Source organism: Neolamprologus brichardi, unplaced genomic scaffold (genome assembly GCF_056152115.1).
Source record: "Neolamprologus brichardi isolate AB-2024 unplaced genomic scaffold, ASM5615211v1 NODE_ptg000036l+_length_2141236_cov_1, whole genome shotgun sequence".
In the NCBI taxonomy this organism is placed as follows: Eukaryota; Metazoa; Chordata; class Actinopteri; order Cichliformes; family Cichlidae; genus Neolamprologus; species Neolamprologus brichardi.
The window spans coordinates 79568-96527 of NW_028270138.1; the positions used below are offsets into that span (position 1 = coordinate 79568).

The 16960-nt window shown below is 43.6% G+C and overlaps 1 protein-coding gene and 1 long non-coding RNA gene across 3 annotated transcripts; one reads left to right on the forward strand and one right to left on the reverse strand.

Moving 5' to 3' along the window:
- Positions 1 to 3226: 3226 nt before the first annotated feature.
- On the reverse strand, positions 3227 to 15280 carry LOC102786319 (importin subunit alpha-6). 2 transcript variants are annotated; one of them, XM_087837544.1, is made up of 14 exons: positions 15184 to 15280; positions 11339 to 11472; positions 10969 to 11070; positions 10793 to 10892; positions 10306 to 10400; positions 9910 to 10041; positions 9569 to 9657; positions 9401 to 9500; positions 9110 to 9273; positions 7368 to 7446; positions 7158 to 7283; positions 6943 to 7070; positions 6362 to 6540; positions 3227 to 4839 (listed from the first exon to the last, which is right to left on the reverse strand). In XM_087837544.1, the coding sequence occupies exons 2-14, from the start codon at positions 11465 to 11467 to the stop codon at positions 4652 to 4654; spliced, it is 1611 nt and encodes a 536-aa protein (XP_087693670.1). In that variant the 5' UTR covers positions 11468 to 11472; positions 15184 to 15280; the 3' UTR covers positions 3227 to 4651. The 2 variants fall into 2 exon arrangements, with proteins under 2 accessions (XP_087693670.1, XP_087693669.1); XM_087837543.1 differs by having other exon boundaries at positions 15137 to 15271.
- LOC148094542 (uncharacterized) lies at positions 14479 to 16671 on the forward strand. Its single transcript, XR_015718468.1, has 3 exons — positions 14479 to 14663; positions 16344 to 16494; positions 16579 to 16671. It is a non-coding gene; the product is annotated as an uncharacterized LOC148094542 (long non-coding RNA).
- Positions 16672 to 16960: the final 289 nt, after the last annotated feature.

Consider the following 16960-nt stretch of genomic DNA (forward strand, 5'->3'; position numbering starts at 1 on the left):
TGCCCGGAGTTGTGGCAGTGTTAATGCAGCGCTGCCACCTAGCGGCCTGGAGTGGACATGGTTGACTCAACACAACCATGGATCCAGACAAACTGTAACAGTGGGTTTTTCTGTCAAGACTGACTTAAAATAACGACGTAACATAACATAAAAACCAAACAAAACGAACCTTTAGGAACTCCTGGCTGGCTCTGTGGTTAACAAGACACAGTAAACATCAAATAGCAAATAAGGCTGCTTCAGCAGAACAGATGCTCGGTGTGCTGTTGGTTAAGGGGAAATAGAGGCTGCAGGGGGAATGCGAGAATGCTAAAGCCTGGAGGCAGAAGCAAGAGGGAATTTTCTTTTATCCTAATCCAAAGGGAGTTTGTAATAAGATAAGATAAGATAACCTTTATTAGTCCCACACGTGGGAGATTTGTTTTGTCACAGCAGGAAGTGGACAGTGCAAAAGTTATACAGCAAAAATTAGAATACAATAAGAATAAAATACTGTACAGAATAGAATAAAATACTATATACAGTAGAATAAAATAGAATAAAATATACAATAGGATAAAAATAGAATACAAATTCTATATACAACTGAGTAAAAATACAACTTTGTCAGAAAAGAGTTTTGATCTTCAGTGGAAGAAGGAAAAACTTTTTAAGAGCCAATAACGAGGAAACACACTCAGGACAGTGTGATGGTCAGGACTCTTACATGCTATTGGTGTTTTATATTTTTTGTTTGTTAGCCTGCAAAGTGGACATGCTACTGGAATGGATACCAGGAAACCAGGAGTTCCAGTTCCAGGAGATATTTTGTTTGGAGGAATTTTTCCCACTGACAAAGACGTGAGGACAGAGAACAAAACCTTTGCTCGACACCTGCAGTCTTCTATCAGGTAAGGTCTTAGTGTCAAGATGTTTCTCATCAGCTTCACAAATCTCGACTGCGTTGAGCATCCACTGAGCGGTAATTTGGCTCCTAAATGTTAGTTTCACTATCTTATAAGCCCATAACAGAATTCCATAATTAATATAATTCCTGCACAAAAAAATAAATGGTACAGAAAAATATATACCAATGCATACTGTATCCAAGCACAAGAGCAGGCAACTGGATCTTGGGACGTTTATACATTTTGACGGACATGAAATCTTATGATCGAAATGTGAAGTTAACAAAAGCATCACAGGGTCAAATATAGAAACACAGAAAACAGCAGTAAGTCTCAGTTCATTCAGACCTTTATGCTACAAACTGAGCCACCTCTGCTGGCACCTTATGATTCAGACTAACACACTGCAGATGCTACATCCGTTAGTCCATCGATCTCCTGCTCCTTCCTTCCCTCACTCGTGGAAAAGGCCTGCGAAGATGCTAACTGTCATTGCAGCCACAATATTTGGTCGTGAACCACCTTTGCATGAGCTCAATGAAGCCAAATGCATCAACTGCATCATCTAAAAACAGAAGAGCTGCGATCTTCAGACCACAGGATTTGATTCTTGTTCTCTCTATGACTACAAAGTCCATCACCTACCACAATGAACAACAACAGAGATACACCGACCCCGAGGACACCTGAGGCTTTGAACATGTGAACATGATGATATGTCTATTTTAATAAAATCATTTTCGATTAATAAACCTTTCTTGTTTAAACACATGACATCACATTGTTGATGGTCATTACTAATAACCCCCCACTATATATAACAATGTACAGCACAGTCTTACAGTAGGGCAGTGGTTCCCAAACTTTGCTGGGCCCCCTTTGTTTTACAAGACAAATGTCCCCCCCCCCATCCTCCAACCACACACCCCCATATTTTGCTCCATTGTGGTTTATTTCACACCTCAAACATTTAGTGAACAATTAAGCAAATACAAGTAATCTGTAATAAATTACAGGTAGTAATAAAATAAACTATTAACTCTTTTACGCTGCGTCCACACCTACACGGGTATTTTTGAACACGCAGCTGTTTCGTCCACGTAAACGGCGTTTCAAATCACTGAAAACGGAGATTTTTTAAAACTCCTTTTTTGCGTTTCCGTGTGGACGAGGAATACAGAGTTCGTCACACAACATCAAAGGTTTGTGCCTGTTTTCACGCCACGCTGTGGCCACGTTATTGTTTACATGAGATGAATTGCAGAATGATAGAGACAAAATCCTGTTAATCTGACTGTCTGCAGGTTTTACACGCAGTTACTGTCCCTCCATTTACAAAGGCAGAGGCGTCACGCTGTGATTATTTTACTGTAGTTGTTTTTTCCTGTGTAATAATATTCAACATTGTTATCAATACATTTTTAAAAAATGTCTCTCTGTGCAAAATGGCTTTAAACACAAACAGCTGTGGGATCCTGTTTATCCATGATTTAAACAGCCCAGCGCTGCTCCTGACGCAGGGAAACCAATCCTGCAGGGAGACCTACCTCGGCACTTGTGCAGGTGAAACCAAAGGGAAGATTTGCTTCACCATATTTTCTAGTCTTTAGCTAAGAATGAAGTTGGTTTGGAAACATGTTCAGCGATGCTTCATCTCCTGCTTTGCGGTTCTGTAGGCGCCCGTGCTAGCAGTGTCCAAGCATTTAGGGTTTTTTTTCCCCCTTTTCACACCCCCCCTGAAATGGCTCTGCACCCCCCTAGGGGGCGGGCCCCAAACTTTGGGAACCTCTGTAGTAGGTGAGGTCCTGTCTCCACCTGATTATGTAATTTACCAGCAGACAGATGCTTTTATATAAACTATAACTTCTATAATTGCAGTGTTTGTGTTTAGAGCTGGGAGCAGAATCGCTGATGATTTATTATCAGCAGTTATTACTGTAAGGTCTGCCTCACGCTATAACACGTCTTGATGTGACTGTTGCTAAATAAAATTGAACTGGTTTTTATTTAGGAACAGGCAGAGCGTCCCCACAACCTCGCGCACTAAATCACCCAAACACAGCACACATCCTGCCAGTGGTTCAGCTCCTTATAAAACACTGAATAAGGTTCGGACGTCATCGATCACGTGACTGTTCAGCATGCCTCGGCCCAGTGTTTCTGAAGCTGTGCGACTCTTTGACGCGTGCCGGAGCTTCAGCTTGAAACACAGGTCACAGGTCAGAGGTCAAAGGTCACAGCGAGGCTTTGAAACCATCTGACTCCATCTCCACAGGAACACCTGCTGTTTGTCAAACAGGAGAACTTTCCTCCAGAAAACTCACAGCTCACATCGTTTTTATCCAATGGATACATTTAATTATTTTTTTTTACATCATATAGCTGCAGCCTCACACATGATCAGTGACTACAACAGCCTCCACCATCAGGTGTGTGTGTCAGGAACCACACAGGCTGCACATTATAGTATCACACTGTTGTACATCGGCTGTTGACAATTAAATACATGAACACGAGCGACGAGAACACAGCAAATTAACTTCCAAACAGGAAACAAACCCAAAAACTACAAAAAGAAAAACAGAGAAAGCAGAAATATTAGAAAACTATATGATTGAATGTGCTTGATGTAAATTCTGCATTACAAATAGTTTTGCTTCACATAAATATAGACTGATTCTGCGTCCAGTTGATGTCACTGCACTCAAATCGACACGTATCAAAAGTGTTCGGGGGCGGAGCTCGAAGAAGGAGAGAAGCCGCCGCTTCCTCCTTAAGACCTCGACCACAACAAAACATGAAAAAATAAAGTGGAAATATCCAAAGTTCAAAATGAAACTGTCAAAACTGCATATCAAGCAGAAAAAATATTGCATATAACCTATCCCCACAGCCACTTAAATATCGTCTTTGCACTTTCTTACATGTATATATAATATACAAACCCTCCAGGTCGCTCAGGAAATCCCATCACAGCAGGCAGAAATAATTTAAGACAGAAAACCGGAAAACTGAACAACCTCACGGGAAGAGTTTTGCACACAGCATCGTGTCACAGACATTACTGCCACGTCCTGATAACTTGCGGATCAACTGAAAGAACATTTGAAATTAGCAGCAATGAAAAGCGAACACTGTCACAGATCCAGGAAGCTGCTGTCAGTGAGGAAAGAAGCTCCGACTCTCCTGTTTCTAACGTGCTCAGCAGCCCTCCGTTCTTCAAGTCCTTTAGAAAGCAGATGTGGATGTGCTGCTGCAGACGGCAGCGCTGGGACACACAGTAGTGTTGTTCTACGGGTGAATCTGAACATCTCGGATCCGGATTTCCTTTCAGATTTCCACACCGATGGAAAAATGAAGCAAAGCTCGGTGTTCTCTCCTCTCTTCTTTCTGGAGACTGAAGAGGTAGTTTCACATTCACAAAGGGATATGGATGATGGCTTGGAGACATAAATATCAACACTTCGAATGATTAAAAAAACACCACTGAAAGCTCAACGTTGTGATTTTGCACTAAATTTGAAAACAAGGTTTCAAAACCTTTTAACTTGAGTCGGCTCTCGATGGCAGAGACGTTTTATTGACGGTACGGACACAGGTAAAGCTCAGCTCTCTATTTAGGACTCCAGAGGAGCCAAACGTTTGATCTCTATTTTCACAATCAGGCGTAGTACACGTGAAGGTCCTGCACAGCAGAGAAGAGACGGGTCTGCTGCAGAGACGCTCCAAGTCCAACAGGACCGAACTGAGGAAGTGCAGTGGGATTAAAGCTGGAAACCCTCCATGGGTCCTTCCTGTTGCTGGAAGACAAACTGGCCTTGATTCTGATCCACCTGTGGAGCCAGGCTGGCGTCCTCTTCCTCCACACCGAAGTAGTGTTCGATCAGGTCGAAGGCCTTCTGGTAGATCTCCTGGTTCTCGTGGCTCTGCAAGAACTCAATCTTGTCCAATCCTGAAAGAAGGGAAGCAAACGCACAAATCTCACATTTCTGACAATCTTCACACAGAAGTTTCAACACTGAGTGACAGAAAACTCCTGTGAGCATGTTACAGCAGCCATTTCTAATCAAAGTGTTTCCATCCCTGTCTGCTCCAGTCTGTGTGCTAAAGTACAGCAGGGCAGATACTGAACCCTGAGTTCCTCTCCACTGCATCCAGCAGTGTGTGTGTGTGTGTGTGTGTGTGTGTGTGTGTGTGTGCGCGTGTGTGTGCGCGTGTGTGTGCGTGTGTGCGTGTGTGCGTGTGTGCGTGTGTGCGTGTGTGTGTGTGTGTGTGTGTGTGTGTGTGCGTGTGTGCGCGTGTGTGTGTGCGCGTGTGTGTGCGTGTGTGCGTGTGTGCGTGTGTGCGTGTGTGTGTGCGTGTGTGGTAAAAAAGCTTGGGAGTCTGCGAGCAGATTAGAAACACGCTACACAAGAACCAGTCCGTTTATCTTCTTCATTCATTTTAATCATCGATGCAGAAATGCTGCTAATTTAAATTTCTTGTAAGTGATCAATAATAATAATAACAATAATGAATTGGATTTATATAGCGCTTTTCAAGGCACTCAAAGCGCTTTACAATGCCACTATTCATCCACACACTGGTGGAGGCAGCTACAGCTGCCCTGGGGCAGACTGACAGAGGCGAGGCTGCCATATCGCGCCATCGGCCCCTCTGGCCGTCACCAGTAGGCGGTAGGACAGGACAGAGAGCCCGGGGATTGAACCAGCGACCTTCCGGTTACAGATGCGCTTCCCAACCCCCTGAGCCACGGTCGCCCCGATCAGAAATGATTTCACTCCAAAGATGTGGACAGAGGCGGGACAGAGGGTCTAACCTCCAACCTTTGATGTTAAAAATGATACACCCCCATGATACAAAATAGGGTGGCTGTAGCTCAGGTGGCAGAGCAGGTCAGCCACTAATCAGAAGGTCTGTGGTTCGATCCCAGGCTGCAAGATACTAACCCCATGTTTGCCTACTGGTGGTGGTCAGAGGGCCCGGTGGCGCCAGTGTCCGGCAGCCTCGCCTCTGTCAGTGCGCCCCAGGGCGGCTGTGGCTACAATGTAGCTGCCATCACCAGTGTGTGAATGGGTGAATGTAGTGTGAAGCGCTTTGGGGTCCTTAAGGACTAGAAAAGCGCTATACAAATGCCATTTACCTGAGACTGTAGTCAGGGAGGATGGGAGTGTGAGACAAAAGTACCAACATGCTAAAAAAGCTTGTGATTCTTAAAATGTCCAAACGTTGCCTTCTCCCCTCACACACATACTTCCTAAACAAAGCTTTCACTTTTATTTCACACTTTTATATAAACTTAGACGTTCTTGGAAACACGCTCGGTTACAAAGAGGCGCCAAGAAAGAAACAACCACCGAGCTGCAGTGAACACACGGTGGGTGTGGAACCAAACGTGAGACGAAAGAACGTTTCCACTTTTCTGAGAGTGAAAAAAGCTCATGAATGTTGTGTTGGTGGTTTCCCAGCATTACCGTAAGCTTCCTCAATCAGAGCGCAGTACGGATTGATGCCGGTTCCGTTCTGTTTGGCTTCCTGATCTCCCAGTCTGAGGATGTTCTCCAAACCGTTCAGGGACACCTGAACAATCTTAGAGTCCATCACCGTCAGCAGGTCGCACATGGGTTTGATGGCATTCAGGGACACCAGATACCTGTCGCAGAGAGCACAAACGTCAGTCCTCAGCAGGATTTCACTTTGTTTACAAAGTACGACAGTTTTGGATTTCCACCAATTCCTGTTGTGCAAATGTGCAGAGAATTCCCAGCACAGTGAAATCTGACAAACCAAATATATGAACGTGTGAAATATTTCAGATCTGTTTGCGTCACATTAACATCCGTGTGGTGTTTGTAGGAAAGCTCAGAGTGTGGTGCACCATCTGAAGCAGCGCTCAGCTAACATTGGTGGATTTTGATGACTCATCACATGGTGAAACTACTCGCACTGAACTGTGACTCAAGCTTTGTCTTTGTGGGAAACCAGAACTACGTAAGGAGGAATCTTCACATCTCTGTGTTTTTAAGACGAGGGCGGGTACGTCTGGTAAACACACTTTATCTGTGAGGGCGTGCCCCCGGAGGTGGCGTTTGTGATCGCCCACGCAGCCTCCTTTCTTGTGCGGAACTCGGCCTTCTGAAGGATCTCGATCAGTACTGGAAAGATGTTGGCGTCAATGACGTTCTGACAAAAACAGAAAAATGTGGTCAGCAGCAAAGAACGGCAGCTCTTCATCTCGCCACGACAAACGCAGACGACGACGCAGAATACCTGAATCTGAGCTCTGTTTCCTGCTGTGATGTTGGACACGGTCCAGCACGCCTCCTTCTTGATGGACTCCTTAGGGCTGCTGAGAAGGTGGAGCAAACACGGCAGCGCTGAACAGTTCAAGATTACCTGAGACGAAAGCAGAGGAGCCAAAGATCTTAATGAGTCAGCGAGAAAAGGCCGAGCAGCACCGATGAAAGAAGCAGGCTGTACCTGAGTCTGGATGTCATCTCCTGTCACGATGTTTCCCACTGCACGCAAGGCGGGAGAAACGACCTTGTAGTCACTGTGCCTGGAAACAGGAGGCACATGGTGAGACGTGCAGAGCGTGGACGGGTCAGAAACGACAGATTCTCTATGCAACAATGTTACGCCATAAAATAAAACAAAGTTTGATGCTTCAAATGGTCCAGAGAACGAAATCAGAGCAAGCTGATTGTGTTCCACTGGACGCTGCGTCTCCCAAAGGAAACAGATGAACAGAACAAACGCTCTCAGACAACAAAACATCAGAAAAGAATCTGTGACTCTGGAAGTTTCAGACCACCAATGAAAGCTGGAGCTTAGATACGGTGCATGAATAGGCTCATTGCAGGGCAAACTAATACCGTCGACTGTTAATCCAACATTTCTGTTCAACCCTGAAAGCCTCACATGCTGAGCCCTTCTTTTTAAATCCAACATCAGTTTTTATTCACCAGAGCACTTTGTTTATTATTGTTTCAGTTTTCTTCTTTTGGCTGCCTTTAACCCTTTAAGACCTACCATAGAACCAAGTCCGCCAGAGCTTATATTATATGTTTACATGCTGTGGAGCCATTTTTGGGAGCATTTCAAGTTGCTATACATCAATACAACCATTACAGCCCAGATTTTAATAATATGTCTGCATTAAGTGCATAGTAATTACATAAATTGCAAAAAAGTGCAATAAACACGTTTTTGTTTTTTTAACATATATTTCTAGTTAGAGAAATTTAAGAGGCTTATCCCTCAAAACTGTAAATACAAAAAAGTTGCACAAAATAGTTTCCCACCACAGGAAATTTATTTTGAGTGTCTTCATAGTTTTATTTTTGAAATACACCAATTTTTATACACTGCAGGAAAAACAAAAATAAATATTATAATGCAAATTTGCAAAAAAGCAGCGCTTTTTATGCAGTTTTTGCAAAGCTATATGTGGAAGGAAACTGTGACCGAGGACAAGCTGATGGCATAAGATGTAAGTACAACTCCTCCGGTTTCATATGCAAAAAAAATAATTGCGCTAGCTTACGTGGTTGCAGAGCTACCGGGATTTAAAAATAGTTACGCAAAACGGAGCGTGCTGCTCTGACCGGCTTTAAAGTGTTAAGTGTCACCACCCTCGATCTGACCTGATCTCAGTCTAAGCTGATACCATTCAACATGCTGCCTTTACTATATAAAGGAATATTCCTCTCAGGCTACACCGACCTGGATAAACTTGAAAACAGCGTTTTGGTCTCCACGTCCACACTGGAAACGCTCATGCTCGCGTGCTGATCATTCAGTCTGCGTCATTTTCGTCTGCCGTTTATTTACTTTGTGGCACTTCAGTGTGTTGATTGGGTAATACAGTATCGTGTCAGCACTTATAGGGCTGGTGTGGAGCGTCCCTTCAATTAACCCAACTGGGCAGATGGCCAGTGTTCTCCATGACTGACGGAAGAATTATTTCAGCTGTCTCCCAGAAAATTGTGAAGGACCATGTCCAGCCAGTTCGTAACTCAACTACACTCATGACATTTAAATCCAATCCAACGTTCTGTTTTGGCTCAACAGCCCTTCAATGCTGCAAAGAGCAGAGGGCTGAAACTGCTTCACAGCTACGTGAACACTCAAAGCTTGTCACAGCACAATCAGCTCTTACATTTAGGGAGCAACTTTCATTTAAAAAACAACAAGAACCAAAGATTATGTCAGCGTCGTACATGAGCAGCTCGACCAGCCTGCGGCAGACCCCGGAGTCGATGACCGTCTGGATCTTTTCATTGGGGCCGTCAGACAGGTAGGAGAGAGCCCAGCAGGCATCGGCCAGCACATCTGGATCACTGCTGAACAGCAGCCTGGACAAAACGTTGAGACAAGGAGACACCTGACAAATAACACAGACAAGGGGACGATTTAATATTGGAGCCGGATGATCAGGACAGGAAATCTGACTTTAAGAAGGAGGAAGGAAATGAGCTCCAGTATTCAGTGACTCAATAACAGTGACTGACCTTTGCAAAATCCGGTGGTGGGTTCTTCCCCCTGCACAGGTTGGACAGAGCCCACACTGCGTTGCGGGTTGTTGTGAGACGGTTGGATTTAGCGAGCAGCCTGCACAGAGCGGAGCAGCTGTTAGCGCAGCTCTGACAGACAAACGCAGACACACGACGAACACTTACTGCTGTAACGATGGGAGGATGCCACAGTTGAGGACGTAGTCTCTGCACTCAGCATTATCGCCCGCTATGTTCCCCAGAGCCCACACTGCCTGAAACACAGCCGACATGCTTCAACTACGTTACAGCCCAACAGTTAGCCTTTGACACTGAAACTCGTCCTGTCAAACACTGACAGCCGTTTACACACATTCAGGTTTGTGCCTCTCAAAAGTCCTGAAACTGTTAGAAAAACTCAACATCCACGATACCGATGGCAACTCCCTGGATGCTCTTCAGGCTAGTTTTGTGTATAGATGAGCAGATTACCTGTAACTAAGCAGGTATCATCGTGTGACTCTCACCTGTTCCTGCACATCCTCGTACTCTGAGTTCAGCAGTTCAATGAAAATGGGAACAGCTCCTGTTTCAATCACAACCTTGGTGTGCAGGAAGGTCCCAGAGGCGATGTTGGTCAGTGCCCAGGCTGCTTCGAACTGTTACGAGCACACCGCGTACAATAAGACGACAACAACAACAGTTTTACCCGATACAACAGGAAGTTCAATGCTCACAATAGCTGTGTAACTCCTACCAGTCATTTCAATATTCTAGCTGTTATTATTATTAAATACATATAAATATGATTCATAATAAAGCAATGTGTAAATTGCTGCAGGAACACGTCTGTTATCTGACAGTGAAACATTCAGATGTCCTGATGCTCTCAGGTTGATGTGCACAGTGTTGCATTCTCTGACCTGCAGTGTGCAGTTTTCACTCCGCTGCAGAAAATCCACAAACCGAGTCACAACACCAGGAGTGGAAATGACTTCATCTATGGGGGGGCTGGGCTCTGTGCAAAAGAACAAGTGAACACTGAGCACAAACCTGCTGAAGGCTTAAAAGCATTTCACAGACAGAACAACAGGCTCAGAAAACCTATTAGATTTGTGTTCTGCAGAAAAATACGTCAAAGAGCGAGATTTCTTTTTCAGGTCATTTTGTGTTTCTGTTGGTTTAATCTCTGTTGTGTAACCAGTGCAGGTGTGGTGCAACATTGATAATGATTACTTTAGTATTTTGATACTGAGGCAGCGCTGCGCCTGTAGAAACGAGGCGTTACAGAAGCTGCACACAGAGCCAAGTGAGAGCAGAATAAAATAACTTTGAAGCTTCTCTGTTATTTCTCTTTTAGAAAACCGGCTACAGAAACACGAATCTTCATTAAACGTCACAGAGACACACCTTTGGAAAGCAATTTTCTGAATTTCTGTGTAGCAATTAGTTGATGGTCGGGGTCTTCAGAAAAGATCATCTGAATCATATCTGCTGTTATGACTCCATCCTGCACAAACACATCAGAGTTCATGTTGAGTTCAGACTCCAGCACAGCAAACCTACAGGGAGAGGCGGTTACTTACACCTGTGATGGGTACTGTGGAGCTGATGTCCGGATCTTGGATCGGACATTCCTGCATGGAGTCATCAGCTGAAGGTATGCAGACATTTCTTCTCTTGAACAGCTGCAGTCATACAGACAAAGTCAAACGACACATTAAAGAAATGCACGGCTGCAGGAGACAGTGGTGATGAGAGCAGAGATGCAGCCTGAATATTGTAAAGAAGTCCAGACTGACAATGGAGACGGAGAAGAATCAGTAGCAAAGAGAGAAACACAAACCAGTCAAAAAACAAAAGCTCAGCAAAATCAATGTTAAGCAAACACACAGAGTGAGGAAGAAGCCACATGGACACAACTCTTTAATGGGAGCTTGAGTTAGCAAAGATCACCTGCTCCTCTCTTTTTTGTTTGCGTAGCTGAATTCCTTCCTCTTCTCTCCTTCGACGCATTTCCTGAGGATTCAGCGCTTTGTTCTTATAGCTCTTCATCCTGTAGTTGTCTTTCCCTGGACTCGCCATTGTGTCTGAGGATTTAAGCACATTGATGCAGTCACCACCACGCTGAAGCCTCGGTACATTTTAGTTTACAACATACGAAATGACATCAACAAGCAAAGTGTACGCGGGAGAAGTAGAATGGGGAACGGTACATAAAAAAACTTGTTGCAGCTTGAAGCTCCCAGTTAGCACACTGGCCTCCATGGAAGACGTTTGGAACCACCTGGACTCTTCCTAGAGGTGACTGCCCTGCCAATCTGAGCAATCGCGGTACGAGGGCCTTAGTCAGGCAGGGACAGAGACCTGATGGTCACGCTGACAGAGCTCCAGCAGAACCTCGCAAAGGACAACCCTTTCTGCAGCACTACAAGAATTAGGCCTGCATGGTAAAGTCACCCGACAGAAGTGACTCTGTAAGACGTGAGTCACCTGGAGTTTGCCAAAAAAGCACCTGAAGGACTTGAGAAAATTCTCTGGTCTGATCAAACAAAGACCGAACTTGAATGTCAAACCAGGAACCAGCTAAGCACACAGAGCGGCTGTGGGACCATCTGTGGTTGTCCAGGCTGCTAACAACACACCTGGAATACTTTCCCAGTGCACTACATTCTCTTATGTCCATTCAATCATTTCAGCAATCGGCCTTCACAAATCTGCTGACATTTGTGAGTCCTTATAGTAATGCTATGATTATTATTTCTATATACAGAGTCAATGATTGTTATTCTCTCTCCCATTACATTCAAAACTGCTTGGAAAAAAAAGGAGCTGGTAAAGCACAGCAGGAGTTGATGGCACTGACAGATTATGCTTCACTAGTTCGTTAAACGGGCGATTCACCGCCTTGAAGGGACGACTGATGGGACAAGTGAGCGAGTGAGTTTGTGTCTGTAAACCTTTAAAAGACCAAGCGTGTCTGCAATGAAGGAAAGCAAACATATTAGTATTCTCAAGTTTGCCCTGTGCTTTGATGCAACACTTTTGTGCTGCTGAAAACAAGACGTGATGGTGTAGATGGTAATTATTATTATTAATAATATCAATAATTCAGCGTCCAACCCTCGGGTAGGGGCGGGTGATATATCGAATATACTCGATTAGGGCTGCTACAAATGATTATTTTGATAGTCGACTAATCAGATCATCATCCATTGGACGTAAAATGTACAGCTTATTGCATCAGCATGCATCTGCTCACCTTACAGCTTTAAGCTTTAAAAATAAAGACAAGATGATAGTTTATTAAATTTTAATGAAGTTTGCAGATTGTTTCGGTGAAGTTTAATAAACTCCTTGCTATCTAAAATATAACAGGACACCGGAGTATATTCTCGAGCATCTCACACTTCTGATAATCAGCTGTCTGCTTGACGTTTATTCAGCTGTGTAAAAACTATAACTTTAATCTCAGCCAAACCGATTTACTCAGGAACAAATAAAATACTGAAAAAAGCCAAACAATAACATATTTAAGTTATCTAAGTGACTTATATATCATGTTTAACCTGAGTAGCGAAAGACGGCGGTGGGTTTGAAAACGATTAGCCGGGAGTCCGGTGTTCTCACGGCTCTAGTTAGCCTAGCTCCCGGCTAGCTATCGAGCTAGTGGGTAACAGACGTCTCCGAAAACGTCGGAGCGCTTTTGAAAATATGTGGTGTCTTGATAAACTGAGCAGATATTTGAGGTTTACACAGCTACATTCTCGCCTGAAAATATGTTAAACGTTTATTTTGTGACCAAGAAAGAATAATAAGAGTAATATTAAAACTAACTAGCTGCCGCCATTGTTGGAAACTGAGCTGGGCTGCGCTATGAATTCTGGGACACAGCTGCTTCTTCTTCGGGGTTTAACGGCAGCTGGCGTCCTTGTACATGCAGTGCTGCCATCTTCTGTTTCAGTCCGTTATTACACTCTTAAATCCTGCTACTTATTCCTGCGTCTTTTGTGATCTTACAAAGCTTCAAACGATGCGTCGACTAATCGTGGCAGCCCTATACTCGATGTATCCTGAGTTTTTCCATGTTAAATGGTTGCATCGTAAAAGCTGCCTGCGTGTGATTCACTGTGAGGTTGTTTTCCTACCACACGCTGCAAATGCATCATTTATTCACACCTGCCAACTGGAAACATTTCTACCGGCTGGAATACACCGAGCAGGCGTGTTTCTATACTACCGGACAGGGGAAATTACCGCGACAGCAGAAGTCTCAGGAATGAGACTCGCTGTCGTTTGGATGTCGAACAAAATGCAGTATTTTTCAAAACATGCCATAAAACTATGCCACAAAAGGTAGCAGCACCATTAATTTATTCCACCAGCTCAAAAGTCAACGTGAAGACTGTGGTAAGCTCCCCACACACCAAAGAACAGGTTAAACACACCAGCTGTGATACCTGTGACTGCTCTCTGTCGGTGGCTTTTATAGTCACTATCTAGACTTTTGTTTCTGTGGGCTGGACATCATCATCTAAAGGTCGAAGGTCACTCTTTCAAGGATGCCAATGTTCACATTTTGGACAGAGAACACAGATGATTGGAAAGAGGAGTGAAAGAAGCATCTGTGTCCACTGTGAACGGCCATCTTTGAACAGAGGGCGGGGCTTACGACACCAACTGTCCGAAAACAAGCTTTTATTTTAATATGTTTAAATATTAACCCAATGCCACTTTCAATCTGAAAAAATGTTACGAAAGCCTCGAAATGAAAGCCGCCCTTTAGACTCAAACTCCTGTTTGCTGCAGGTATCGCTTCCGTCCGAGCTGTAACTTCAGTTAACATTTCATCTGCATAATTCAGAGCCATGCATTCAACGAAGCATTTGAGTCAATTTTATAATCAAATTATTCGCATTAATCGTTGCAGTCCTACTTTCAACCCTTTATTATTTAACTTAATTTCAAAATTAAAGTGTACTATTTTTTATTATTGTAGCCACAGAAAATAGTACAATAGAAGCAATTCAACAGCAATTAAAGAACAATAGTCCAAGTCTCCCACAGAATGTGCTAGAAACGGTACATCACTGCAACACAACGACCCACACCTCCAAAGTAAAGCTGTTTAGAACAATGGCTTCACCTTCGGAACCTCGTTTCCATCTAAATCGACACCAAGTTTGAATCGTTTCAGGAATATTCAGCAAGTCGGAGAAGACATGCAGCACAACCTGGAAAACCGTAGAGTATTTAAGGTCACAGCAATCTCCACCTCCAAGTGAGCTCCTACCCGAGATCTTAAGAGCACCTCCACAGATGATGAGCGCTAACGTTCACCTTCTTCTAAACTGAAGCGTTGTAAATAAGCGATAGCCGCTCCTAAACTAGGATATTTCTTTATCAAGGGAGTGGACACGACCCGCTTTCCCGGTCAGGAAGGAGGTCATGCCTAACTGCTTAAATCCCTCCACTCCTGAGAGTACAGGCACACATTTAACAGAAAACATGACCAGTGAATACCCACGTTATCCGATTTCGTAACACGTCGTTTTACTAGCTTGCAGGAACTAACGTCACTCCGTGAAACAGAACAAAACGGATTTTGGCCAACTTATTCCTGGTTAGACCCTAAATTAGCTTCCCGGATAACTCGATAGCTAATGCTAACTTGTGGTCAACATCGCTGCTGTAAATTCAATGCAGCGGTTTTACTAACTCTACCCTTATTACATAACCTTCCCCGACTCTTACCCAGTGAAGATCTGATGTAGCTGAAAACACGTACGGCTGTGAAATACCTGCAACTTCGACTACTCCCTCTGCTTCTTAATCCAAAATGGCGTCAAACTAAAACTTTCCCAGCAAACCCCGCGCGTCAACAACACCTCCGTTTCCGTCCACCGGTATAGTACGGAAAGCCGAAAGAGCCAAATCCGCCCCCTTTTCCCCATGGACGACCTAGAGCGCCACAAACATGAAGCCAAAACGTCTCTTTCGCCCCCTGCTGTCTGATGCGGTCATAGATCAGCGGATGGGACAAGAGAGTTCTTCTCATTTTTCCCAAATATGCTTTTCTGCCATTATTAGTCATTCTGATTGATTGTTTGATTCTGATTGTTAACTTGATACTATAAGAATCAGAGTACTGTTAAAGAATTACCTGGAAATCAAACGTTGTACTTGAGACTGAAGATGATATAAAACTGAAGATTTAAACAGTTTTAGATCCATGAGCACTCTACAGCTCGTTGGATTTAAAAACACAGCAGCAGCAGGTTTCATACGAGTGTAATTTGTTCTCTTCATTTGATAACAGGATCAAAATTTCACATTAGAATCGTTATACTTTATTAATCCCCAAGGAAATGATGTGGTTACAGCTGCGCCAAGACAATAAGAACAGCAACAGACTGAACTAAATCAAATAATACATTATGTAACAAAGTTACAAAATAGAAGAAATAGCTCAAATATAAATACCCAGAATATTACCGAGATTAAATATATGTGATGATATTATTATCATCAATATTCACCCTGGAAAAGCACTAATGAGAAGACCATCAGGACCGAGCTGCGTCTCCTGGATGCATCATCACAGCGCAGGGATCAAGCAGGACTCGTAGTCTTCACCAGCACCTCCTTCAGTCCTGTAGAAAGCTACACAGTAAAAATGTATATACATTACAACATCATTACTCAGATGTGACTGACTCTGAATTACTTTATGGTAAATAACACACTATTGGCAAGACCCAGTGTGAAAGAATTCCTAGCTTAAGTTTTTATTTCATCATCAAGTGACGACCTTTGACCTTACATCAGATTGTATTGAATGCTGTCAGAGAAAATCTAATGTCCTCTTTCTGCAGCTGACTACAGTGTTTAAAACAGAAGATCTGAGTCTATGTGACAGCATGGATGATCAATCATTTTGACTTTTTGTCTTTAACTTTAGTATAACCAGGACGATCACCTCACCTCGTCACCAGCTGATGATCCCAACATGGTTTTCTCTGTAGTCTTTAATAGATGTCCACACCCAAAGAGCTGGGAAAGCACTGCAGACACCCATCTGACTGAACTGAGAGGGACAGCTACATCAAATGGTAAACATTATGAACATGTACTGAGAGAAGCAATGAGAAAAACGGAGAAATTGGTTACTGAGAACAGTCGTCTTCATCTTTCAGCTGCTCCTTTAAGGGGTTGCCATATTGGATCACCTGCCTCCATCTAACTCCATCATTAGCATCATCTTCCGTCATCCTCTGTGCCCTCTGTTTGTCCCCTTACATTCAAAAACTCTTCTGAGGTCTTCCTCTTTTCCTTCCACCTGGTAGCGTCAGCTTCAACATCCTCTGTGTAATATGTCCACTTGTAGACTTTCCTTGTTGCCATCCTTCTGTCACCAAAAAACACTCATCTCCATACAAACTGTATGCCAAAGTATCCTTGGGCAAGAGACTAAACCCCGTGCTCCACATGCATTCATTGTAGTGTGAATGTGGAAGTAAATGCTGTGAATGAGACCTAGAATAAAATACTTGGGGTCAAGTACACCAGAAACGTACT

Excerpts from the sequence above, each read along its gene's own strand:
- LOC102786319 (XM_087837544.1), bottom strand. The coding sequence starts at position 11,467 with ATGGCGAGTCCAGGGAAAGACAACTACAGGATGAAGAGCTATAAGAAC. Across the intron at positions 10,042-10,305 it reads GTGAAAACTGCACACTGCAG|TTCGAAGCAGCCTGGGCACT; the intron begins GTCAGAGAATGC and ends TGCTCGTAACAG. Across the intron at positions 9,501-9,568 it reads ATCCTCCCATCGTTACAGCA|GCTGCTCGCTAAATCCAACC; the intron begins GTAAGTGTTCGT and ends CGCTCTGTGCAG.